The sequence below is a fragment of the Xenopus laevis genome, chromosome 2S (genome assembly GCF_017654675.1).
Source record: "Xenopus laevis strain J_2021 chromosome 2S, Xenopus_laevis_v10.1, whole genome shotgun sequence".
In the NCBI taxonomy this organism is placed as follows: domain Eukaryota; kingdom Metazoa; phylum Chordata; class Amphibia; order Anura; family Pipidae; genus Xenopus; species Xenopus laevis.
The window spans coordinates 5,395,457-5,420,203 of NC_054374.1; the positions used below are offsets into that span (position 1 = coordinate 5,395,457).

A 24,747-nucleotide genomic window follows, 5' to 3' on the forward strand; every position below is an offset into this window, starting at 1 on the left:
TTGTACAGTATTTCATGGGAAAGCTCTACACGCCGAAAAGCTTTTAGTTAATAGTATTTCTAACAAATATAGATACAGTGTATTAAGGTTTAATATCTTTTTGCAGTGAATTTCCGCATTTCGTCAAAAATTTTTGGACATCAGATTTTCACGATTTTTTCGTGAGAAAATGTCCGAATTTCACAACTTTTTCGTTAAACTTTCAGATTTCACGATTTTCCAGCGAATTTTTCACAAATTTCATGAATTTTGAGAATTTTGTGGGAAATTTGCAAATTTTTCGGCGAAGCGAAACGGGAGAAATTCGCCCAGCACTACACAGCACCCTCTTGATTTGCTGCTGTCACCAGATTAGTATTATTAGAAACAATCTCTAATGCCAACCATTCCTCAGTTCTTCTACTATTCTCAGGTTCTGCTCTTTCCCCCACTTAGAGACTAATTCCCGCTTCCCCCTTTATATGTGAGAGTGGGGGGGGGGTAGAGGGATTCTACTTTTATTTTATTATTAGAGGGTACAAACCCAAATTGTCACCTCCCTGTCAGGGCCTCTTGGTAAATTGTGCCCTGGTAGGTCACTTTCCCAATCTACCCAGCCATCAGTAGTTGTACTAGACATGCCCCAATCCACCTGAAGCCTTTTGAAGACAGTAACTAGGGACAGCTGGTAGGTAAGGAGAGGTTTATTTGGACACCTGAGGTGGAAGATCCTGGCCAACCCATGCTATGTTAATGCCAATCCTTCTTTATTTCTAATATGATATTACCCTTCGATTGCATGTTCTTTGCCTTCTCTAAAGACACCCAGAATTTCTACTAAAAGCTATCTGTCTATAATATATATAACTGTTTATAGAGCATTTTTCATCTCTTTTATTCAGGCCCCGGACTTTTACGTGGAAATGAAATGGGAGTTTACCAGCTGGGGTAAGTAGCCAGACATGGAATAAAAAACCCACATTGAACATTACACATTTCACACAGTTCCAGGGTTGGAGCTGGGCCCTTGGCAAGACATTTTGGGTAGGGATGCACCAAATCCACTATTTTGGATTCGGTTGAAACCCTGAATCCTTCATGAATATGCAAATTTGCATATGCAAATTCGGATTCGGTTCAGCCGGGCAGAAGGATTCGCCCCGAATTCGAATCCTGGCCGAATCTCAAACCGAATCCTGGATTCGGTGCATCCCTAATTTTGAGTCCCTATCTAAGTGGTTTTAAGTACATAAAAAAGAAAAGCTCTACTTGCCCCTTTCCAGCTGTTATTAAACTACAACTCTCAGAAGAGCCAGGGTTGGTGGAATGCAGACAAGGCAAGTGCAGTTGATACAGGTCAGGTGGTGGCTGAGTTTGCTTTGCGGACTGAGATGTGCTGAGCAAGTTGGGTCAGCAAACAGCAAACAGGGTGCCGGTCCCCATAGTATTTGCCTTGGGGCCAATAATACTTTGCCCGGCTTTGACTCCACTGGTGTCTCTGATTGGAACACTGTGGGTTGGAGGTTTGTTGGTTGGACATCTCTGTTGTCGCTAATCATTGTTTCAAAGTGTTTGTCCCAAGGGGCTCCTCTGATGCTGTAGAGGTAGACTCAAGCCCTCACTGCATCTACTAATATTATACTGGATCATTTACACCTGCACATGCCACTTACATGTGATTGTTTGTATCAGGTATGTACAATCCCCCAAACCCAAAATCTCTTTTGACATCTGGGTGAAAGAAGAAGAATAAAAATGTAAATATGAATGCGGAAAATTGCACTTGAGAGGGGTCAGTAAGTGCTCGAATGCCTGAGCCTAATTCTTTGCACACACTCCAGACAATGGTATGTTTTTAATCTGACTGACACTAATAGAAATTAGATGTGATTGGCCAATCAGTGCTGTGACACTTGCACCCATAGGCATCGCCAGTTTGGATGTGAATAATGAATGTGATATCGGCCGAACCAACAGAGAAATGCTGCCCCCTGCCTTCTCCTGAGATGACTTTACACTGAATGGTCAAAAATATACATAGGGGGTTATTTACTAAACTCCGAATGCAAAAACGTATGATTTTTTTTTTTATAAAATCGGACTTTTAAAAAATCACAAATTTTTCGGGATTTATTAAACCCAGAGGATGGAAAAGTCAGAATCAGAAAATCCGGCATCTCAGACCCTTCCTTCTCCTTTAAGTGGAATAATGAATTTTCCCAATCACATCTGCAAAATCTAACAGAATTCTTTGCACATTTGAGTCTTTTTGTTTGTTTCATTTTCCCTCCAGACTCTCTAATTCTCTAATTCTCTCTAATTCTCTAATTCTTTTGGCAACATAAACTGCACATTATCCCTATTGTGAAATCTGTTGTGTTTTATTAGTGCCTTTAGTGTCCAAAATCTGCCCCAGCGACACATACAAGGTGTGGAAGAGTGGACAAAATCTTCGAGTAGACACCACGCTTCTTGGGTTTGATCACATGACGTGGCAGCGAGGCAACCGCAGCTTCATTTTTAGGGGTCAAGGTTAGTATATTTTTTAGAGCTATTCTTATAACAGATATGTCTCCCTGGCCTTTCTCAAGATGAAGTTTGGCGCGAAAATTACTTGTTTCCTACTAATAATTTACAGAAGGACACTTTGGTGGGTTGTTTTAGGGGCAGATCAAAGGTCAAGGTGAATAAAAAAATTCGAATTCCGAGCTATTTTTTGTGTACTTCGACTAGGGAATAGTCCAAATTCGATTTGAAAAAAAATTTCAAATATCAAAATTTGTCATGTACTGTCTCTTTAAAAACACGTAAAACCTGTCGAATTGCTGTTTTAGCCTATGGGGGACCTCCTATAAGCTATTTGGAGTCAATTGGTGAACTTTTTGGGAAAAACTTCGAATCGAATGTGATATTCCGAATACGAACCTATTCGTATTCGGACCAAAAAAAAACTTTGACTTAATTTCGGTTGGTCTTTTTGAATTAGAATCTCGACGTTTTTTCAATTCGAAATTCGACCCTTAATAAATATGCCCCTTAGTATGAAGTAGAGAGTGATATTCTTGTGGTTTAATATTTATTCAGCTGTTTATTCAGCAGCTCTCCAGTTTGTAAATTCAGCAACCTGGTTGCTATTGTTCAAATTCCCCTAGCAACCATACATTGATTTGAAGAAAAGACTGGAAAATGAATAGGAGAGGCCTGAATAGAAAGGCGAGTAAGAAAAAGTAGCTGTAACTACACATCTGTAGCCTTAAAGAGCATTTATTTTTTTTACATGGGGTCAGTGACCCCATTTGAAAGCTGGAAACAGTCAGAAAACAAGGTAAATAATGGAAAAAATTGAAAGTTGCTTAGAATTAGCCATTCAATAACATACATAAGAGGGAATGTAATTAAAATTCACAAGTGTTATTTAAAGTAATGTTTTTACGAATGTTTAGGGCTGCTTGCAATGTAAAATCATTCGCTGGCCAATGTCACATCGCTAAGAAAATGTCAGCGCTAACACCTGCTCTGGAGTTTCGTTAAATATTTTGTTGCGAAATACGCTTTGCGTTTGCAAAATGTTATCACATACACTACGAAGTTTGAGAGACGTTCTTTGAGATCTGTAATCAGTCAAAAAAGAAGCAAACGTGGTCGCTAACATTCGCAATGGTCCTGCCAAACGCCAAAGACCGGTTATCCGGAAAACCCCAGGTCCCCAGCATTCTGGATAACAGGTCCCATACCTGTATTATATTCTGTAACATTTCAGTTGGTGGGTCTCTGTTATAAAAGCTTTGTTCCCTGTACCCACAGACACCAGCGCAGTGGTCATGGAAATTGATCACGACAGACACGTGGTCTTCACTGAAACCCTGACCTTTGGTTCCCAGGACCATGAAGTTCTCCTGGCTGCTGTGCAGCCCACCGAGGAGCAGGCCATGAGCCGACTGACAGCCCCCGTAGTGACCACTCAGCTGGATACCAAGAACATTGCCTTTGAGAGGTCAGTATAGGGACAAGTAGGAGACTATATAAAGTCCTCTTTATGCCCAATTATGTGCACTAGTTACTGAGCATTACATGGTGGTCAGTGTAGGGAGAAGTAGGAGACCATATGAAGTCCTCTTTATGCCCAATTATGTGCACTAGTTACTGAGCATTACCTGGTGGTCAGTATAGGGAGAAGTAGGAGACCATATAAAGTCCTCTTTATGCTCAGTTATGTGCACTAGTTACTAAGTATTACCTGGTGGGGAATTAAGAGAATTATTTCTCAGGGAGCCCAGAAGAAAAGTGAGAAGCTCATTACCCCTAATTGCCCTAAAGCCTTTCTTTCCCAGAGTAACTCTTGGGGTTCCAAGGTGGGAAGTTGGTGTATAATGTATTGATGCTAATATAAAATTACTAAATAACTAATATAAAATATACACTTCTGTTACCTAGCAGTCAGAACACTTAGGGGGTTATTAATTAAAGTCCGAATGCCAAAAACTCGAAAAATTTGAGTTTTTTTAACTATAAAATCCGTATTTTTAGTAAAAAGAAACCTCGTATTTTACGTGATTTATTATACCCCAAGTATGGGAAAAGCCAGAATCTGAAAATCCAGCATCTCAGACCTGCCGAGGTTGTTTATGGGGGTTATTAAAATCCAAATTTATCTCCAATCAAATCTGCACAGGTTATTACTCCTTATTTATCAATACAGTATATTTTCTGAAAAAATTCCAGTGCGAGAAAAAACGCGAAAAAATTATGAAAATTGTAATCATATGAATTTTTCGGATTTTCTGCCCGAAGTTGTTGTTTTTTTTGGGGATTTTTGCCCGAAAAACACAATATCTTGTTTTTTGTGCAAAATATTTTTGCACAAAACCCAGCTCAGATCAGAAAATCTTTGGGACTTCTCCCACTGACTTTGCAGGTCTGAGATTCTGGATTTTCGGATTAAGACTTTTTCCATCCTAGGAGTATAATAAATCATGAATAATTCTAGATTTTTTTTTCACAAAAAATTTGGACTTTATAGTTAAAAAAAACTCGGATTTTTCTAGTTTATTGGCATTCAGATTTTAATAAATAACCCCCTATAATTCAGTGGGAGAAGTCCCGAAGATATCCTGATCTGCACTGGGTTTCTTGCCAAAATTCAAAGATTTTGTCCTAATTGTACAATTCGAATTTTTGTACAGTTTTCACGATTCTTTGGAGTTTTTTCCCATGCTGGAATTTTTTTGGGGATATTTTGATAAATAAGGTGAAATAACGGATTTGGACCGAGTATATTTCAGAAAATAATGGGATAAATTTGGATTTTGATAAATAGCCCTCTTGATATTGGGGTTGTATTGGGCAAGCTGTATCCCTGTATACCCTGTATATTTGCTATCTTTGTTATAAACTATGGAATAAGGTTGTCTGTAATTTGTTGCCATAGAAAGACTAAAACACATTTTCTTGAGGTTCTTTTGTGTTCTTGCTCCTTCTCACAGCTGCACATAACATGCATGAGATAAACCACTTGTCCTGCTGGAAGAGATGCCTATAAGCTCTACTGAACATGTCACAACATTATTTTTCAGTGATAAATGAACGTTTCTTTATGCCTGATGTGACCATGATTTATGCAGTCTTTCTAGTGTTGTAGGAATGGTGCTTTGTCACATCTCTCCTTGCACAGGAACAAATCAGGAATCCTTGGATGGAGGAGTGAGAAGACAGAAGCTGTCAATGGATATGAGGCAAAGGTTGGTTGGAAAGTGGTCCATGGGAATAGAGTTAACTAATCATCCCTTTAAAGGACAAGGAAAGGCAAAACAATAAAATCCCATTTTTACATTCTTTAATGAAAAATAAACCTTTCTCCAATATATATAATTAAAAAATATGTACAGTTTTTATAAGAAACCTGACTGTATGCAGTGAAATTCTCCCTTCATTTACTGCTGTGGATAGGAATTGTCAGACGGTCCCTAACTGCTCTGCAGGGAAACAATCATACTTATGTACAGCAGGGGGAGCCCCCCGCCTTACTTCCCAGCCATGCAGAACTCAAGCAGCTTTGTTTATGACGATCCCTAAGCAGCCCAGACCACACTGAGCATGTGCAGGGTCAGGTTCAGGCCAAGATGTTTAACAAAGTTACAAGATGGTGACCCCCTGTAGCCAACTTTGAAAACATAAATCATTTGTTTGATTAGGCTTGTGGTGCAGTAAGTTCATGTTTATGTTTAGTATACAAAATACAGCATTTCTAGCCTTATTCTATTTTACACTTTCCTTGTCCTTTAACAGCCTAGATCAGTGGAAGAGATGGGGTGGGAACTAAAGGAAGAAAATCAAGGGAGGAATTAAAGGAAGGGAAAACAAACAGACCCCTATTTGAAAGTTGGAAATAGTCCAAAGAAGGCAAATAATTCAAAAACTATAAAAAAGAAAAAATGAAGGCCAATTGAAAGGTTGCCATTCTACAACATACTGAAAGTTAATTTTAAGGTGAAACAACCCTTTAATAAAATCCAGGACTGGATCATTATCATCCTTATGACATGGGTCGGTTTACATCTCTGGATAGTTATGTCCACATTGTATTTTTTTCAGCTACTTTTGAATCATGCCCTTAAAGGAAAACTAAACCCCTGTAAAGAGAAATGTCCCCATACACTGAGCCCCCATTGTCCCTCCTCCCTGCTTCCTCCCTGTATAGTTTATAGCAGGAATACCCAACCTTTTTTACCCGTGAGCCACATTCAAATGTAAAAGAGTCAGGGAGCAACACAAGCATGAAAAAGTCCCTTGCGGTGCCAAATAAGGGCTGTGATTGGCTATTTGGTAGCCCCTATGTGGACTGACAGGCTACAGGAGGCTCTACTTGGCACTATACTTAGTTTTTATGTAATTAAAACTTGTCTCCAAGCCTGGAATTCAAAAATAAGCTCCTTCTTTGAGGCCACTGGGAGCAACATCCAAAGGGGTTGTTAAGTATGGAGGCTGAGCTCATGGGTGGAGTGTTCCGTCAAATTCCTGGCCTCTAATTCCTTCTCAGTTAGGTGCGTAGAAAAAATATATTTTGTGCAAACATTTTAAATGTGTGTACGCATTTTTAAAAACAGTGTGCATAGGTCAGAATAAATGCAAAAGTCTGTATTTTCACACAAAATTCTTTATGCGCACCACAATTTGTTGTGTGCGCTGGCCTCCAAATTTTTGCTTGCGAGCACAAGTGCACAGCTTAAAGGGAACATCTTTTGCATTTTTAGATCCTTATCTTTCCCTTCAGCGATTTACGGAGCTTTCCGCTGCATGCACAGTTGGAGTCAGTACTGTAATAGCGACAACTGCATTTGTGCCGTTATATTTCTGTAGAAAACTAAAGGGAAAGAAGAGGATCTGAAGATACTAAAGATGGCGTCCATGAGCGTCACTCGCTGTGCTACTCAGCATTACATCCATGAACACTTTTTTTAGTTATAGACTATGTAGGGAGGAAGCAGAGAAGGGGGGCAATGGGGGCTCAGTGTGTGTGGCTTTTGTCTTTATGGGGGTTTACTTCTCCATCAATTAGCCATGCATCAAATACAGAATTCGGTTTGGGATTCAGCCAGAATTCGGCCTTTTTCAGCAGGATTTGGATTTGGCGGAATCCTAGTGCCTGGGCGAACCGAATCCAAATCCCAATATCATATGTAAATTAGGGACAGGAAGGGAAATCACATGACTTTTCGTCACAAAAAAAGGAAGTAAAAAAATGTTATTTCCCACTTTTTCCTTTCCCATCCCTTATTTGCATATGCAAATTAGAATTTAGGGCCAAATCTTTCACAAAGGATTTGGGGATTCGGCCGAATCCAAAATAGTGGATTCGGTGAATTCCTACCTTCAATGTAAAGTCACTTTATTCCTACTGGTTGTGGTATCTTTATCCCAAAATAGTTTTAATCCTGAAGGTTCTGCTCCTGTACCCGTCCAAGGCAGTGTCGGACTGGGCTGGCGGGAAACCGGGAAAAAACCCAGTGGGTCCCGGCCCTCTTGGGCCCCCGTCGGCCCAGTCCCAGTCCTAGATTGGCCCCCGAATGGCAATTAAAGTTGATTGGTGCTGTTGCGCATGCGCGCGTTGGGACTGACGTTCGCGCATGCGCACTAGCATGCGCACGGGGCCCCCGAGGTTCACAATCCGGTGGGCCCCCGACTGCGCCAGTCCGACCCTGGTCCAAGGTACAAAATAGTCAATATTTACGTGTTAGGTGGAACAGACCAGGCAGACCTAACACGTAAGTATCTCTACCTTCGATGTTCTTGCTAGATCACACATTTCCTCATAGACTAGATTAGGGGAGTCTGAGGAAAAAAACATGATATTTCTTTGATATTTCTTTTTTTTGTGTGCAAGCATTATAAAAATTTATTTAGTGCATGCTACAGAGAGATATTGCCCCGATAATCTGACTTCTTTCTCTTGTATTCTCTCTGTAGGTGTATGGCGCTTCCAATGTAGAATTAATCACTAGAACCCGCACAGAACATCTATCAGACCAGCACAAAGGGAAGAGCAAAGGTAATGTCCAATAAAATTTATTTTTCTAGTAGCTAAGGTAAACCAATGGGTGATATATAGGGGCACATTTACTATTGGTCGAATATCGAGGGTTATTTAACCCTCGATATTCGACCCTCGAAGTTAAATCTTTCGAATATCGAAGTCAAAGGATTTAGCGCAATTCGTTTGATCGAACGATCGAAGGAATAATCGTTCGATCGAACGATTAAATCCTTCGAATCGAACGATTCAAAGGATTTTAATCCATCGATCGAACGATTTTCCTTCGGTCCCAAATTGCCTAGAAAGCCTATGGGGACCTTCCCCATAGGCTAACATTGGTGCTCGGTAGATTTTAACGATGGCAATGATTTTTAGTTCGAATCTTTCGATTCAAAGTCGTAGTCGAAGGTCGAAGTAGCCAATTCGATGGTCGAAGTAGCCAAAAAAATGCTTCGAAATCCTTCACTCGAGCTAAGTAAATGTGCCCCCAAGTGTTGCTGTTGCTGTAAACAGTGGATATCAGTTTAAATAGTTTAAAATACTTATTTAACCTTCAAACCAGCTGCTGGACCACAACTGAAACAAAACATATATCTTATAGAAATGAATTCCAAAGAATGTTAGAAGTCACCTTGAAGTTCCATGAGCAGAATGGTCACTGTTGCTAATGCTCTTACTAGTAGAGCCTTCAATCACAGATGTTATTGTTGCAATATGCAAGGCCATTGGTTTTAGCTACCAGTGTCTTTAGACTTCAGAACCTGATATATTTTCAGTAAATTCTGAGTCACGTGTACAAAGCTGAAACTTGTAATAAAAATATAACGATATAAGTCACCACGGAATTTTTATGACCATATAAAAACACAAGGTTAAAGCTCAAGTTCTTTTATAATGGTAATGGATGATGGTAATGGGGATTTCAGTGAGTCATGTGACTTGAGCGTTAATTATAACTGATGACATCAATAAGTACCATTTATACAGATATCATTGACAGGTTATTCATGCATCTTAAGATGAATGTGGTGTGTGGCCTGGTCCTCATTATCTATCTATCTATCCATCCATCCATCCATCCATCCATCCATCCATCCATCCATCCCCCTCTCTCTCTATCTATCTCTCTATCCATCCATCTATCTATCTATCTATCTATCTATCTATCTATCTATCTATCTATCTATCATCTATCTATCTATCTATCTATCTATCTATCATCTATCCATCTATCATCTATCCATCTATCATCTATCCATCTATCATCTATCATCTATCCATCTATCCATCTCTCTCTCTCTCTCTCTCTCTCTCTCTCTCTCTCTATCTATCTATCTATCTCTCTATCTATCTCTCTATCTCTCTACCTCTCTAAACATGAATGTGGAGTGTGGCCTGGTCCTCATTATCTATCTATCTATCTATCTATCTATCTATCTATCTATCTATCTATCTATCTATCTATCTATCCATCCATCCATCCATCCATCCATCCATCCATCCCCCCCCTCTCTCTCTCTCTCTCTCTCTCTCTCTATCTCTCTCTATCTATCTATCTATCTATCTATCTATCTATCTATCTCTCTATCTCTCTCTCTCTCTCTCTCTCTCTCTCTCTCTCTCTCTCTCTCTCTCTCTCTCTCTCTCTCTCTCTACCTCTCTAAACATGAATATGGAGTGTGGCCTGGTCCTCATTCTCTATCCATCCATCCATCCATCCATCCATCCATCTATCTATCTATCTATCTATCTATCTATCTATCTATCTATCTATCTATCTATCTAAACATCATCATCTATCTATTTAATCATCATCATCATCTATCTATCTTAATCATCATCTATCTATCTTAATCATCATCACCATCTATCTATCTTAATCATCATCACCATCTATCTATCTTAATCATCATCTATCTATCTATCTTAATCATCATCATCATCTATCTATCTTAATCACCATCATCATCTATCTATCTATCCTAATCATCATCATCATCTATCTATCTATCTTAATCAATCATCATCATCATCATCATCATCATCATCTATCTTAATCATCATCATCATCTATCTATCTTAATCATCATCATCTATCTATCTTAATCATCATCATCATCTATCTATCTATCTTAATAATCATCATCATCATCATCTATCTATCTATCTTAATCATCATCATCATCTATTTATCTATCTTAATCATCATCATCATCTATCTATCTATCTTAATCATCATCATCATCATCTATCTATCTTAATCATCATCATCTATCTATCTATCTTAATCATCATCATCATCTATCTATCTTAATCATCATCATCTATCTATCTATCTTAATCATCATCATCATCTATCTATCTATCTATCTTAATAATCATCATCATCATCATCTATCTATCTTAATCATCATCATCATCTATTTATCTATCTTAATCATCATCATCATCTATCTATCTATCTTAATCATCATCATCATCTATCTATCTTAATCATCATCATCTATCTATCTATCTTAATCATCATCATCATCTATCTATCTTAATCATCATCATCATCATCTATCTATCTTAATAATCATCATCATCATCTATCTATCTATCTTAATCATCATCATCATCTATCTACTTTTCTATAGCTTTCTACCTATTTATGAAATAATGTTAAAGAGATGAGTTGGAACACACAAATGAGATACAAAACCCATCTCTTGTAGCTAAGGTTCAGTGAAATGGTAAGGTTTTGGGATAATACATCATTTATACAGAAATCATCATTGTTTACATTGAAAAACATGTTAGAAAACAACTGCATTAGCAGTTTTCACCAAAATAAGACAGTCAGCAAGAAACATACATACGTATCTTTATTATTTTATGAGTAGATATAAATAAAGCAACATTTAGCTCTCCACTTTACTCTTAGGAGCAGAATTGAAAGAATACAAATAAAATATAGAGACAGGTGGTCGTGATCACAGAACTGCTCAGAAAGTAAATGAAAAAGGAAGCAATGGGCAGAACCTGGGAGGTACAGTATAAGGCCTACGACATGAGAATAGAAGGGACCATAATGTGTCATAAATGGTAATGTCAATCAATGAAAGAGGCACACGTAGCAGTTCCAGGAATTCCCCAATGCTCATGGTGGTTCACCTGTCGAGGGACCTTAAACTGATCATTGAATCCTTGGCTGTATACATGTGTCCAATTACTCCAGTGTCATTTGATACCTTCCGGTAGTTGGTAGATTTGGGATTTTTATTTGTAATAATGTTGCTCAGGATTAAGAGTTTCTTTGATTTTTACCCCCAGGCAGTAAAACCCCTCTACAATCATTCCTTGGGATAGCAGAACAGCATGTTGGACCAAACAATGGGGTGAGTATGACCATTTCTGGATTTTCTTCTGATGACTACATTATGTCATTTTATTTGGTTTTTTTTAACCAGTCCATCTATATATCATTGTATTTGAAAGATGGCTTCAAACAGTCACAAACGAATCTTAAATTTAAATATATTATAGATTGAGCTAAACAAGGCCAAATTGAGACAACATATGGTGAAAGAAGTAGGATGGCACACACTTGTAGCAATTGTGCTAAAACATAAGTGCTTTATTTAGATCTCAAAGACAACTTTTCGGAGGTACAACCTCCTTTATGAAGTGTTCTCACTTGATAAAGGAGGTTGTACCTACGATTTTTGTTATATTGTATGTCCATATATAGCATATATATATAATTGCTGCATCTGTGGTTTTATTAGCAGACTTTAATCACTCAGACCTTCAGCCAGACAAATCCCACAGCCATTACGCCCGATGAATACTTTGACCCAAATTTTGAGCTGGGACATCGGGATATGGGGAGGCCTATGGAGCTCACTACCAAAACCCAGAAGTAAGTTGGAACTTATTCCCAATGATGACTGCAGTTGGAAGTCAGACTCCAGCCCTGCAGATTTACAGTAGGACTGTATTAAGGACAGGCAGTTTTAAAGAATGTTATCCAGGAAATTGTTCCTTAGAAGAAACACATTTCACAGTCAAACAAAAGGGAACCTCCACTCTCCATGTTCTCCGTTTCCCACATGTCTTTGTACTTGTCGTTGATGTGCAGGTTCAAAGCCAAGTTATGGTTGTGTGAAGACCATCCACTGTCGCTGTCTGAACAGGTTGCCCCCATCATCGACCTCATGGCAATAAGCAATGCACTTTTTGCAAAACTCCGTGACTTTATAACTCTCAGGCTACCCCCAGGGTTCCCCGTCAAAATCGGTGAGTGGGTTTTCCTAAAAGAAACAGATTTTGTGCTGATCTTTCTGGAGGATATTGACATGTTTATGCCTGGGGGCTTGTAATGTCTAGGAAAGAGAAATTTGTTTTTTCCCAAGAACGTTATTTAAAGCATTAAAGGAGAACCAAACCCTTTTTTATTAAAATCCCCTACCCCCCTACCCTACATAGACCCCCTCCCTGCTCCCCCCCCCAGCCTAGGTGTTACCCTGAGTAAATGCCCCTAACTCTTCACTTACCCCTTGTTGCAGATTCAGGGCATCAGAGTTAACGGGTGCCATCTTCTTCTCTTCGGTAATCTTCGAGAAGAGAGCGGCGAATCAGCACATGCGCAGTTGGCGTCATTTTTGGGTCCCGAACAACTGCGCGTGCGCCGAAAGCCGTGGAAATTGCCAAAGTGATTGAAGAAGACCTGAGGATTAATGAAGAGAAAATGGCGCCTGAGAACTCTGATGCCCTGAATCTGCAACCAGGGGTAAGTTAGGGGCATTTACCCAGGGTAACACCCAGGCTGGGGAGGAGCAGGGAGGGGGATCTATGTAGGGTAGGGGATTTTAATAAAAAGGGTTTGGTTCTCCTTTAAAGTTTGTTTCAGCTGGTTAATTCCCTACAGAATGTAGTGCCTAGTAATCCTTCTTACCCGAAAGATCGAATAAAGTTCCAAACACCCTATCCCCATCTTTCTATAGCTGGCCCAGGCCAACCTTGTTGCCTCCCCTGGGCTGCTCTATGACTATGTGCGGAGGGGAAGGAGTGCGCACAGAGGGGATCCGGACACCAGAGTCAGCGGAGGGCCAGGGGTGGGTGAAGAAGAACTACGTGCTTGGTGCCCCCACTTCTTTGCGTCCTAGGCACATACCTCTTCTCCCTGACAGAGACAACAGAAATGGCTGTAGACACCTGACCTTTGTCAATAACATTATTAATTGTAGCATTTTATTCTTAAAATGAACACATATATCTTCCCATTTTTGACATAAACTTAAGTAAAGTGTATAAACACTGTCTGACCTTTCAAGATAAATGTGTGCAGTGGGTGTAGGTGGGGGTGCAGGGGCTGGGTAATGATCTCTGTGCACTGGGCCCCTCTAAAGAATTCTTTCAAAAAAAGGACTTGACTCAATTTCAGCTCAAGCTGGATCCTTTTTCCTAAAGAATCTGCATTTTGTCTATTGTAATTCTATTTTTTATATTTATGTGAATTGTATTTCTAATAATGCACTTATTGTTACTTTTTATTCCAATGACCCCTTGTTTGTTACTACTAATTTATTGTTTTGCTGTACAGCGCTTTGCCCTCAAGGAGCGCTATACAAAAAGAAATATACATACATACATACATACATTAAAGGTGGTTTCCTGCTTTATTTTATTAAGCCCCATACACATTGCGATGGTGAACAAAGAAATACGTCCATTTGGTTCAACCACACGATCCAGATTTGGGGATTATCTTCTTTTCTTTTCTTTGTCATGGGGGTGCAAGGTTCATCATGAATGGAAGTCTTTAGAATAAATCCATTCCTCTGCTCCCCCCACTCATTGTAAAAGCAAAGAACAGGGTTCTGTACTCTCAAATGCTCCTACTCACCTTATTTTTGCATTAAATACTGTAAATTGAAGAAAAAAATCGATTTTTTTTGGCAACACTCATTGTTATATTTCTGCAGAAATACCCATCTTCCATATCCTGAACGCCCGCATTACATTTGGTAACTTGAATGGATGCGACGAGCCTGTGTCATCGCTGCGCCAGAGTCCGAGCAGTGAGGCCCCCTCTCCGAGCAGCGACTCCTGCAGTGTTAGCAGCACCAGCTCAATAAGTATGATGCCACATCAGGGGGACACGGGACAGAGGGCTTCCAACAGTATGTGTCAGGCTCAGCAAGGCAAATTCATAGAGTCAAATAGGTCCTGGGATGGGTTGACAACAGAGAAAAATACCATTAGTCATGCATCATGTCACTATCAGAGTAATTGAAGTATTATGAGTAACATCAACATTTCAGACAGATGTTGCAGGCCTTCACCTCCACTGCTTTTCCAAAAAGCACATGTAGAAAGTTCTGTTTCCATGACGATTTTAAGTGCTCTGCATACCTTGCTGCATCTCATCCACAGAATTAATCTGCACAAATGGAACAGTAATATTCTTGTATATTTGGATTTTTTTTTTGCAGCCTCAGGCAAAGGCTGTGAAATGGACCAGTCATTGTTTGAAGCACCTCGTAGCTACAGTGTGGTGGGGAGTTATAGGGAGACAATGCGGGAGGAGGAGGATGACCTGCTGCAGTTTGCTATCCAGCAAAGTTTGTTAGAAGCCGGCAGTGAGTACGATCAGGTGAGATACCAAGGAGTACCCCAATACCAAATGCCCAGGTACTAAGTCATTAAACCTTGACTTGATGATGATGAGATTCTCATTAAACCTTGACTTGATGATGATGAGATTGTCATCTTCTGTATCTAAAATTCCATCTCTGAATCATCCCACTATAACCTGCACTGCTTGGCATCTTTCCATTGCTATTTGTCCATGTCCCTCCTCAATATCTCTGCTACTTGTTCCTCCAGTCAAAACAAGTCAAACAATCTCATTCTCTTTGATTAGAGGAGCGCGACTTTCTGCTTTCTAGGCATGAGAATGTGTTAGACTTGATAGGGCTGCCATACAGAACATAATATTATAAACAATAGGCTTCGTTTCTGGTGCTGGCCTTATCTACTGTAGAGTCGGGTCGCATTAGAATGTCCAGTTATGGTTATTAAGCCATGTTGTTGTCTCTTCTAACTCTGTAGGTTACAATTTGGGAAGCTTTGACTAACAGCAAACCGGGAACTCACCCAATATCCAGTGGAGGGCGGAAAGGAGAAAGGTGGGTAAGAAATAGCTCTGTGATGTGGGGTGAAGGCACTTTAATCCTGGTCTGTATAACAGAAGCATTATTTTCATTATTTTAAAGAGTATGCAAAAGCTCTAAGTATAAGAAGGAAGATGGGAGTATATCATGTTAATTGGGCATCACTGTAGCTCAGTGCTACCATTCATTTTATATGTTCTCCTTGTAAGTGGGTATCCGGTGCTCCAGCTTCCTCCAACCTGCTATACAGTATAAACAAGTAATAACAGATAATAGACTAACAGACTAAGGAGTAGAGGGTTGGCCTGGCATCATGGTATGGCATTGCTTGACCAGAACCAAATGTTACAATTCAATTTATAGCAGACTGCTCACAGCCAGTACATTAGATTATGTTACAAATCGCATTTTGGCTAAACTAGGCAATATATTGTTTGTGGTTCATGCAAAATGAATGTTTGAAGCTCCCACCTTCCCCTATATTTATCAACCTTTACCTTTCATTTCCCATTATGTAAAAAAAATATTGGTGTTTTTGTTTAATTATCTTGAACCCTGAGCCATGGGTGAAAGTTATTTCCTATATGCAAGCATTTGACAATAGCTGACAAGAGGGACCAGCCTAACAGCCTACCGTTCAACCAAATTAATAAGCCCTCATTGGGGCCCATACAATGCACTTAAGGGTCGGGACACGCTCAGATTCGGGAAGATTAGTCGCCCTGCGACAAATCTCCTCTTCTTCAGGGCGACTTATCTCCCCAAACTGCCTCCCACCGGCTAGAATGTAATTCGCTGGCGGGATGGCAATGAGAGCGCTTAGTTTTCCGAAGTCGCCCAAAGTTTCCGGAAAACAAAGTGATCCGAGTGCCATCTCGCCGGCGATTTACATTTGAGCCAACGGGAGGCAGTTCGGGGAGATTAGTCGCCCTGAAGAAGAGGAAATTTGTCGCCGGGGGACTAATCTCCCTGAATCTGACCCTGTGCCCTGACCCTTATAGTTCTGCCAGTGATGACTGATGGCAGGATTTAAGAAAAGGAGATGACTCGGAGGCTGTCTGTGCAGTTGCTTTTCAGTTATTTAGGTATTTAAAGGGATACTGTCATGGGAATGATTCAAAATGAATCAGTTAATAGTGCTGCTCCAGCAGAATTCTGCTTTCCCAGCTGCCCCAAATCATGTGACTTGTGCTCTGATAAACGTCAATCACTCTTTACTGCTGTACTGCAAGTTGGAGTGATATTACCCCCTTCCCCCCCCCCAGCAGCCAAACAAAAGAACAATGGGAAGGTAACCAGATAGCAGCTCCCTAACACAAGATAACAGCTGCCTGGTAGATCTAAGAACAACACTCAATAGTAAAATCCCATGTCTCACTGAGACACATTCAGTTACATTGAGAAGGAAAAACAGCAGCCTGCCAGAAAGCATTTCTCTCCTAAAGTGCAGGCCCAAGTCACATGACCAGGGGCAGCTGGGAAATTGACAATATGTCTAGCCCCATGTCAGATTTCAAAACTGAATATAAAAAAATCTGTTTGCTCTTTTGAGAAATGGATTTCAGTGCAGAATTCTGCTGGAGCAGCACTATTAACTGATGTGTTTTGAAAAAAACATGTTTTCCGATGACAGGATCCCTTTAAGTTTTTGGTCTCAAGTTTAGAATTTCAGCAGCTATCTGTTTGCTAGGGTTTTGTTTACCTTATCAACCAGGTAGTGGTTTGAATGAAAGACCAATATATTAATAGGGAAGGGAGTGATAAGAAAGATAAGTAATCATTTTTTTGGCTGCCTTTGAAAACTGGAAAGATGCAGAAGAGGAAGGCAAATAATTCAAAAACAGAAACAAAAAATAATAAAGCCCAATTGCAAACTTGCTAGGAATAGGACTTTGTACAACAGTTAAAGGGGATCTATCGCGAAAATAAAATTTTAATATCAGGTAGAGCTCATGAAAATAGTCAATTTTGTAAATATGTTTGCTTATGAGATTTGTTTTCTTTATTAGTTATACTTTGTTTTTCTTATGACTGACTCTCTGTGTTCTCTCTCTGACTCGTCAGACTACTGTGCTCTAGGTCGGGTCGTGTTTTGAGTGACAGGTGAAAGCTTGCTTTTTATTGGTTGCTAGGCTATCTACAGGTGTTTCATCTGTAACGTTTTTTTTCTGAACATTTGTACTGCGCAGCACATTATAATAGAATATGGGTTACCCTCTATGTCGGTCTTGGGCCAGATGCAATCATTGGGGCACCTAGAAGCCACGAGTGGGGTGTTGTGATCAGTGGGGTATATGAACACAAACGGAGGGCATCACGGAGATTAGGTCACACTACCGCACCTCCCTGTGCTGCCTGTTGCACACCTGGACCCGGAGCATGAAACTTGTTTGCAGCGCCAAGTCAGCAGTAGTATGTATGTACTAGTATGGGGATGTAATGTTTGACTTCGCATCCTCCAAGACTCCGGGTAAGGAGAGGAATGCTGCGCTACCGAGCGCTAACTTAAGAAGCGAAATGCGGTGCTGCCGGTGCCCTGCGCACCTCAGAGCTGTTGTACAGAAGTCTTCATGTGTTAGGGATCTGCTTTCCCTTCACTCTGCTGGGTGCGCTCTGGACAGCGCAGCCTGCAGAAAGCCTCTTACTTGTGTTCATCCTGGGACAGGCTTGGACAGATTGGAATGCGCCTTCCCCTTACTGGACAGCGCAGCCTGCAGAAAGCCTCTTGCTTGTGCTCTCCCTAGGTCGGGCTTGGAATGAATGGAATGCGCCTTCCCCTTACTCCGCTGCCGGTGCCCTGCGCGCCTCAGAGCTGTTGTACAGAAGTCTTCATGTGTTAGAGATCTGCTTTCTGAAGGTTGCGCTGTCCAGAGCGCACACATCGGAGTGAAGGGAAAGCAGATCCCTAACAGCTCTGAGGCGCGCAGGGCACCGGCAGCGGAGTAAGGGGAAGGCGCATTCAATTCATTCCAAGCCCGACCTAGGGAGAGCACAAGCAAGAGGCAGCCCAGACACAGGCAACCTTTCGTGGCCCCTCTCTCACACATTGGCCTGTGTGTGGCGGGCCCCTTTAGCTGTGCTTACTCTGCTGTGTGCGCTGGACTCCTAGTGTAGCTGGTTGCTGGGAGACAGGCGCTGGCACACAAATGTGCTGCAGGGGGTGAGAAGGCCTGTGGATAGGGGAGCAGACAGGTGTAGTTGAGCAGTTAGTTGTATATTGTGCTAGGCTGTGTGTAATAAGTGCTGCCCGGTGCACTCAGTGGAGGCAGTGATTAAATCAGGGTAATCCCCATACTACTATTCACGCTGCCATATGGGGCTTTGTACTATGTGCCCAGTACATCGCTTGTGGCTCTTGTGAGGAGCGTACAAACAGCGTTAGAGCTGCTGATTGGAATGCACAGCACAGCCTGCAGAAAGCAGATCCCTAACACATGCAGACTTCTGCACAGCGTCTCTGAGGCGCGCAGGGCACCGGCAGCACCGCATTTCGCTTCTTAAGTTAGCCCTCGGTAGCGCAGCATTCCTCTCCTTACCCGGAGTCTTGGAGGATGCGACATCAAACATTACCTCCCTGTGCTTAAACTTTTCCTCCCTCCTGAGTTGCGTGATTGAGGGAATCGCTATTGCACAGAAGCTGTGCGATGTTTCCTGCCTAACCCGTACTGGATTGTTCTCTGGAGTCCTGTTGTTTGGCTGCTTTTCTATCAAACTGCCCAGCTGTCCAGATAATTGTTCAGAAATTAGAGGGGGGGGGGTTGTATTATTGTACTAACACTACATGTGGTGTGCAAAGCTGAGTCTGTAAGGTACCAGGTGACTTTGCTCTGTTCAATATCTGTACACTATCTGTTCATCTGTACCTTGGCAAAAGGAACCAGGTTGGAAACCATTTTAAATATCACCCTTGGTTTTAGGGGACTCCAAGTGCCTGGCTAAATCTTTGCGTTATCTCCACCAAGGGCCCATTACACACAGGACAAGGGGACTGTTGGCCCTTTGCCATCTCTTCACACCCTCGCCTCCATGCCCATGCCTGGATTACATAAAATGCTAAACACCTGTTACAAGGCTGATTCTGCTTCTTCCACAGACAATGCTGCCAATGCCACATGCTATATAATCATTTCTAGTTTAGCCAAATTTTTTAAGAAACTGAATGATATTTGCAACAGCTTTTTTATTTATGGCTTTTACCTTCTTGGTGTTTTAATTTAGCTTGTAATAAGCCTTCAGTTGTTGATGAACTATAATTTACAATATGGCTTCCTGGGAGTTGTAGTCTAACAGCAGACAAATAGACAAATAAATAAAGGTATCTTCTGTATACACTTTATTCTCCTAAAAGTGAGTGTCTAGCTACTTTAATTTTTATAATTCTGTCCATTCAGTTTCTTTTAACATTATAAATATAGCATAAACCATCTTTCATTTTAATACACAGAGATCTATGAATGCATATTAGCACACAAAGTGAAGGCTCAGTTCAAATGATTTTATAATTCAGATCAGTACTGTGCAACTTTTTTCATGTAGAAGACTGATAATTTGTCACTTTATGTTGAATTGTCAGAATAAATTATAATGAAAATGTCATTAGAACCTTTGGAAAGAATTGGTTTTCTTAAAAATACATTGGCAGGTCATAACTCATTTCCCCCTACACTCCTGTTCATTTCGCCCCATGCTCCTGCCCAGTTCTAATCACTCTCCCTGCTCTCTTGCCAAAATCACCCTGCCCACCTGCCCAATTCTAACAGCGCTTCTGACTATTTTTCCTCATACACCAGCCCAATTCTCAACTCTCTCCCTACTCTCCTGCCCAATTCTCACTGACAATCTTCCCAGTTATTTCTGCCCTCATGCCCAATTCTTACTGCTCTCTTGCCCTATTCTTACTACACTTTCCCTGCTCTTCTGCAAATTTATCTCAGAACTCATACTGCTTATCTGCCCGATTCTCCTTGCTTTCCTGCTCCATTCTCCCAGCCCCATAGGTGGAGGGTGATTATTCAGTTTGGGTAGGCTAAGTCTAATGTTACATCATCAGTTTCTTCACCTGTAATTTTCAACACGGCAGGGAAACAGATGATTCAGTCCCATATTATAAGCATTGTCAAAAGTTGTAATTCACGTGTCTGAACACAAATTCACCAGCTGCAAAAAAACAGTCGCTGCCTTTTTACTGCAGTTTCAAATTAACACAATATAACAGTAGATGAGGTTGAGAAATAAACTTGCATTCAACCATCAACACATTTGTGTGTAAGTGAAAGTAGCTGCACTGATCTGCTAGCAGCTAATCCAGAGGAAGGTGAATTGATACAATAGTTGCTAATATTCCTCATATATTGCTAAGAAATCTTTTAACTAATTGTATCAACTAATTGTTGCAAATTGTAACAGCTCAGATGCTCCTGGATCACTGAGCTGCCAGACTGAAAACCCCAGAGACACAAACATTCAACTTTAAACTTCAATTTTGGGAAAACAGTAAAAAGTAAAAGATGGAAAGTAATTAAAAAAGTATTTGTTTATGGTGAACAATCTAAAAAGAACTCAACTGAAAAAAGTGTTGGGAAGGTGAAGAACCTCTTTAAAAAGATATCCAATCACAATGGTTCCATTGAGCTATTCAGGTAGGTGTTGGCTGAAATTCACAGAGGTGTGAAAGTGAGACCTGGACACAATGGTCCCATAATGACTGCATCAAACCTTCACACTTTTTTTAGTTTCTGCAAACACCTACCTGAATAGATCAATGGGACTACCATTGAACATTGATGGTATTTAATTTTTGTGCAATGTAAGTATGAAATAATCCCCACATACCAAAGCAATTTCAGTCAGCAACAGCAAACAACATCTTGATAATTGTAAATAAGGTATAAAGACTTCAGTGTTACACACACACCCTCTGGGGGTACCTAAAAAGCTAAATATATTTTGTGAAGAAAAGATCCCAAATAGGATTACAATATCTGAAGCCAAACTGAACAAAAAAAACTCCCTCAAACATTAGACATCAGTACATTATTTACCAATCACTCAGCTGTACTTGACTGAGAGAATGTGCAGAACTGACAGCCTTACTTTCCTCACAAGGAGCTTCCACAGTAACAGTTGGTGTGAGGATGTTATACAACATGGAGGAGGGTGGGACTTTGCTAGTTGCTAGGTGACATCATAGCTAGTGAGAAGCCACTCCCATTCAGCAGTAGCTTGAACAGTCTCTAAGAGAAAGCACCCTCATTGCATGTCATCATTTATCATTTTACAAAAAAACTAAGCATTTCTGCTAAAGAAATATATTTGAAGATTTTAATATTTTCACCTCAACTATCCATTCAGAGGATTTAATTTTCGCAATAGATCCCCTTTAAGAGTTAATTTGAAGGTGAAGCACCCCTTGCAATCCACCCAGCCCACATCCAACTTCTATTCCCCACCTAGTTGGGTAACAACTAATACATATTATATATATATATAAGTATATATGGGAAACTGCTTCCTGCTTCTTTTATTAATTTAAATGTGAAATGCCTGAACCCTCTGATACATGATGATTTTTAGCCCCATGTTGATCAAAAGAGAATTTGCAGACTGGAAATCACCTTGTAAATCCAACTGCTGGAAAGCACCTTCTCAATAAGTAACAGGCATTTGCCATTAAAGCGCTAGATCCCCTACAAGTTAATATAGAATGTCCAATTCTTTGCAAATGTTCATTTATTTTTTATTATTTATTGTTTTTGAATTATTTGCCTTCTTCTTCAAGTTTCCAAACTTGACCCCAGCAGTTGGAAGGCTACAATTTTGTTTATTTTTTATTACTTTCTATTCAGGCCCTCTCCTATTTATATTCCAGTCTCTCATTGAAACCACAGCCCAGTTGCTAAGGTAAATTGGACCATAGCAACCAGCTGAAAAAACTTGAATGCTATTAAATACCAGTTTCAGGTTGTTTCAGAATATCACCCTGTTCACCTTTGTTGCAAAAAACAGATAAATTGGAAATATGATGATTGTATTGGACTTTATCTACAGAACCCCCCAACACACACAGCCGCGCAGCCCTCCGCACACAGATCCGGGCAGGGTCTTCAGCACTTACCAACAGCAATTAAGACTTGCCATGGAGCTGTCGGCTAAAGAGCAGGAAGAAGCTGAGAAGCTGAAGCAGCAGGAAGAGGAAGAACTGGAACGAATCCTGCAGCTCTCCCTTACTGAGAAGTAACAGGACTTCCCCTAGAGAGGACAACCTTCCCAGGAGGTCTACTGAGTCGGCCCAAAGGCTCACCCTGAAGCCACAGCTCTACATGTGTTTAAATAAAGGATTAATTATGATTGGTGATAGGTACAGATGGGGCTTCCTGATACACATGAGTAATGCAAGAGCCAGAGGAAAGGGTCACACACCACTAGAGACTTATCATTTGATCTACAGCCCAATCTTACAGCCACAATACCAGGAGTAGTTGCCACAAACCATACAATGGATACAGATACTCCCCAATAACAATACTTGTTTCCTTTGGTGTGTAATCCCTTTGCCCCTGGGGGCAAAACTACTATATTACACGTCAAGGCCCAAAAGTTGTTTTTTTTTGTGTGGTTCATCAGCAAACTGATCAATGTTTCTAATATGGCACCTACTTGTGGGTAAAGAAATGTGAATTCCCTTTGTGTCCGTGTGTTTGTTATTGGGATTATAGTACATCATTATCATAGACTGAGCCTAACTCTGTCTAACTCTTCTTGGAACAAGTGGGGACATTTTCAAGCAGCAGGATTTACTGATATTGGGGTGCTGGATCAATAAAGCCTTCACTTAGCTGGATCAATATAATGAATACATAGGCCTAATCATCATGCCTATAAAGAGGCTTTTTTACCATCTCAGGTTCTGCAGTAGAATAAGATTATCAATAACCATTATTTTTCGGTAGGGGTGCACCACATTCCTGAATCAGTTGCAGACGGTCCTGCTCGGGTCCAGTCAGAAAGATCCATGCCTGACCCGGACCAGCTGACCTCTAACCCGACCCACACCCGCCACCCAACACATGCCCCTACCAGAACCTCTACCCAACCTGAACCCAACCCTCGATGATTCTGCAGGAAAGGGATGAAAAAATTGCCTACAGCACTAGGTAGGGTGGGAGGACAAAGTCCTGCATCTTAACCGGGTACCCAGACGGTTACCCATAGACTACCTGCATGGTCACAAAAGCAGGTATTTTCTGACCAAAACCTGACCGATTTGCGGGTATTCCGTGGGTACCCGACCCGATGCCGGACTCAAGCAGCAGCAGTGGCGTAACTAGATATTACTGGGCCCCACAGCAAATTATTTTTCAGCCCCCAAAATGTCTAGAGATTGACCTGTTTGACCAATATTTATTGAAATTGTATATGAATTAGGTCCTCATGGGGCCCCTATACTGCCTGGGCCCCCCTGCAACCGCTGGGTCTGCTTCCTTTGTAGTTACACCCCTGAGCAGCAGGTTTGGATTCAGCTGAATCCAAGTGCCTGGCCAAACTAAATCCAAACCTTTAAAGTCATGTGACTTTCGGTTACACAAAATGGAAAACACTACATTCGTTATATAAGTATAACATCTTTTTAACCATTCCTTACCTTCATTTGCATAGGCATATTAGGATTCGGATACAGTTCGGGATTTGAGTCAACCATTCATAAACGATTCAGGATTGCAAACTATTCAGTAAAAGCAGGTTATACATTAGCAATAAAACGACATATATAATGTATATACACATAGATTTATATGGAAACTACCATTTACAGCAGATTCCCTATAAAGTGGTAAGAGTGTAAGTCAAGGTACTCTCATGGGACTAAATGATATATCGGTACAGCCATGGGACATGTTATCCAGAATACTCAGGACCTGTTGTTTTCCAGATAAGGGATCTTTCTGTAATTTGGATCTCCATACCTTTTTTAATAAAGGTTTCAGTGGTTTTAGGAGTTTTTGAAACCACAACTAAACTCTAAAGTCACGAACGTCATAGAAATGATTAAAAGATACAAATTTAAATGGTACAGATGAA

General features: G+C 40.6%; 1 protein-coding gene across 4 annotated transcripts in view; it reads left to right on the forward strand.

Annotated features, from left to right (window-relative positions):
• Positions 1 to 23,350, forward strand: part of ankrd13b.S (ankyrin repeat domain 13B S homeolog) — a 110,686-nt gene extending 87,336 nt beyond the window's left edge. Inside the window, exons 4-15 of one of the 4 annotated variants that reach the window (XM_041583322.1) lie at positions 882 to 927; positions 2,368 to 2,511; positions 3,784 to 3,973; positions 5,651 to 5,717; positions 8,443 to 8,524; positions 11,825 to 11,889; positions 12,280 to 12,413; positions 12,633 to 12,790; positions 14,479 to 14,676; positions 14,989 to 15,149; positions 15,608 to 15,684; positions 22,717 to 23,350. In XM_041583322.1, the coding sequence (XP_041439256.1) occupies positions 882 to 927; positions 2,368 to 2,511; positions 3,784 to 3,973; positions 5,651 to 5,717; positions 8,443 to 8,524; positions 11,825 to 11,889; positions 12,280 to 12,413; positions 12,633 to 12,790; positions 14,479 to 14,676; positions 14,989 to 15,149; positions 15,608 to 15,684; positions 22,717 to 22,906 (1,512 nt within the window). In that variant the 3' untranslated portion in view covers positions 22,907 to 23,350. The remainder of the gene's footprint in view (positions 1 to 881; positions 928 to 2,367; positions 2,512 to 3,783; positions 3,974 to 5,650; positions 5,718 to 8,442; positions 8,525 to 11,824; positions 11,890 to 12,279; positions 12,414 to 12,632; positions 12,791 to 14,478; positions 14,677 to 14,988; positions 15,150 to 15,607; positions 15,685 to 22,716) is intronic. The other 3 variants (XM_041583323.1, XM_018248790.2, XM_018248791.2) reach the window with 3 other exon arrangements.
• Positions 23,351 to 24,747: the final 1,397 nt, after the last annotated feature.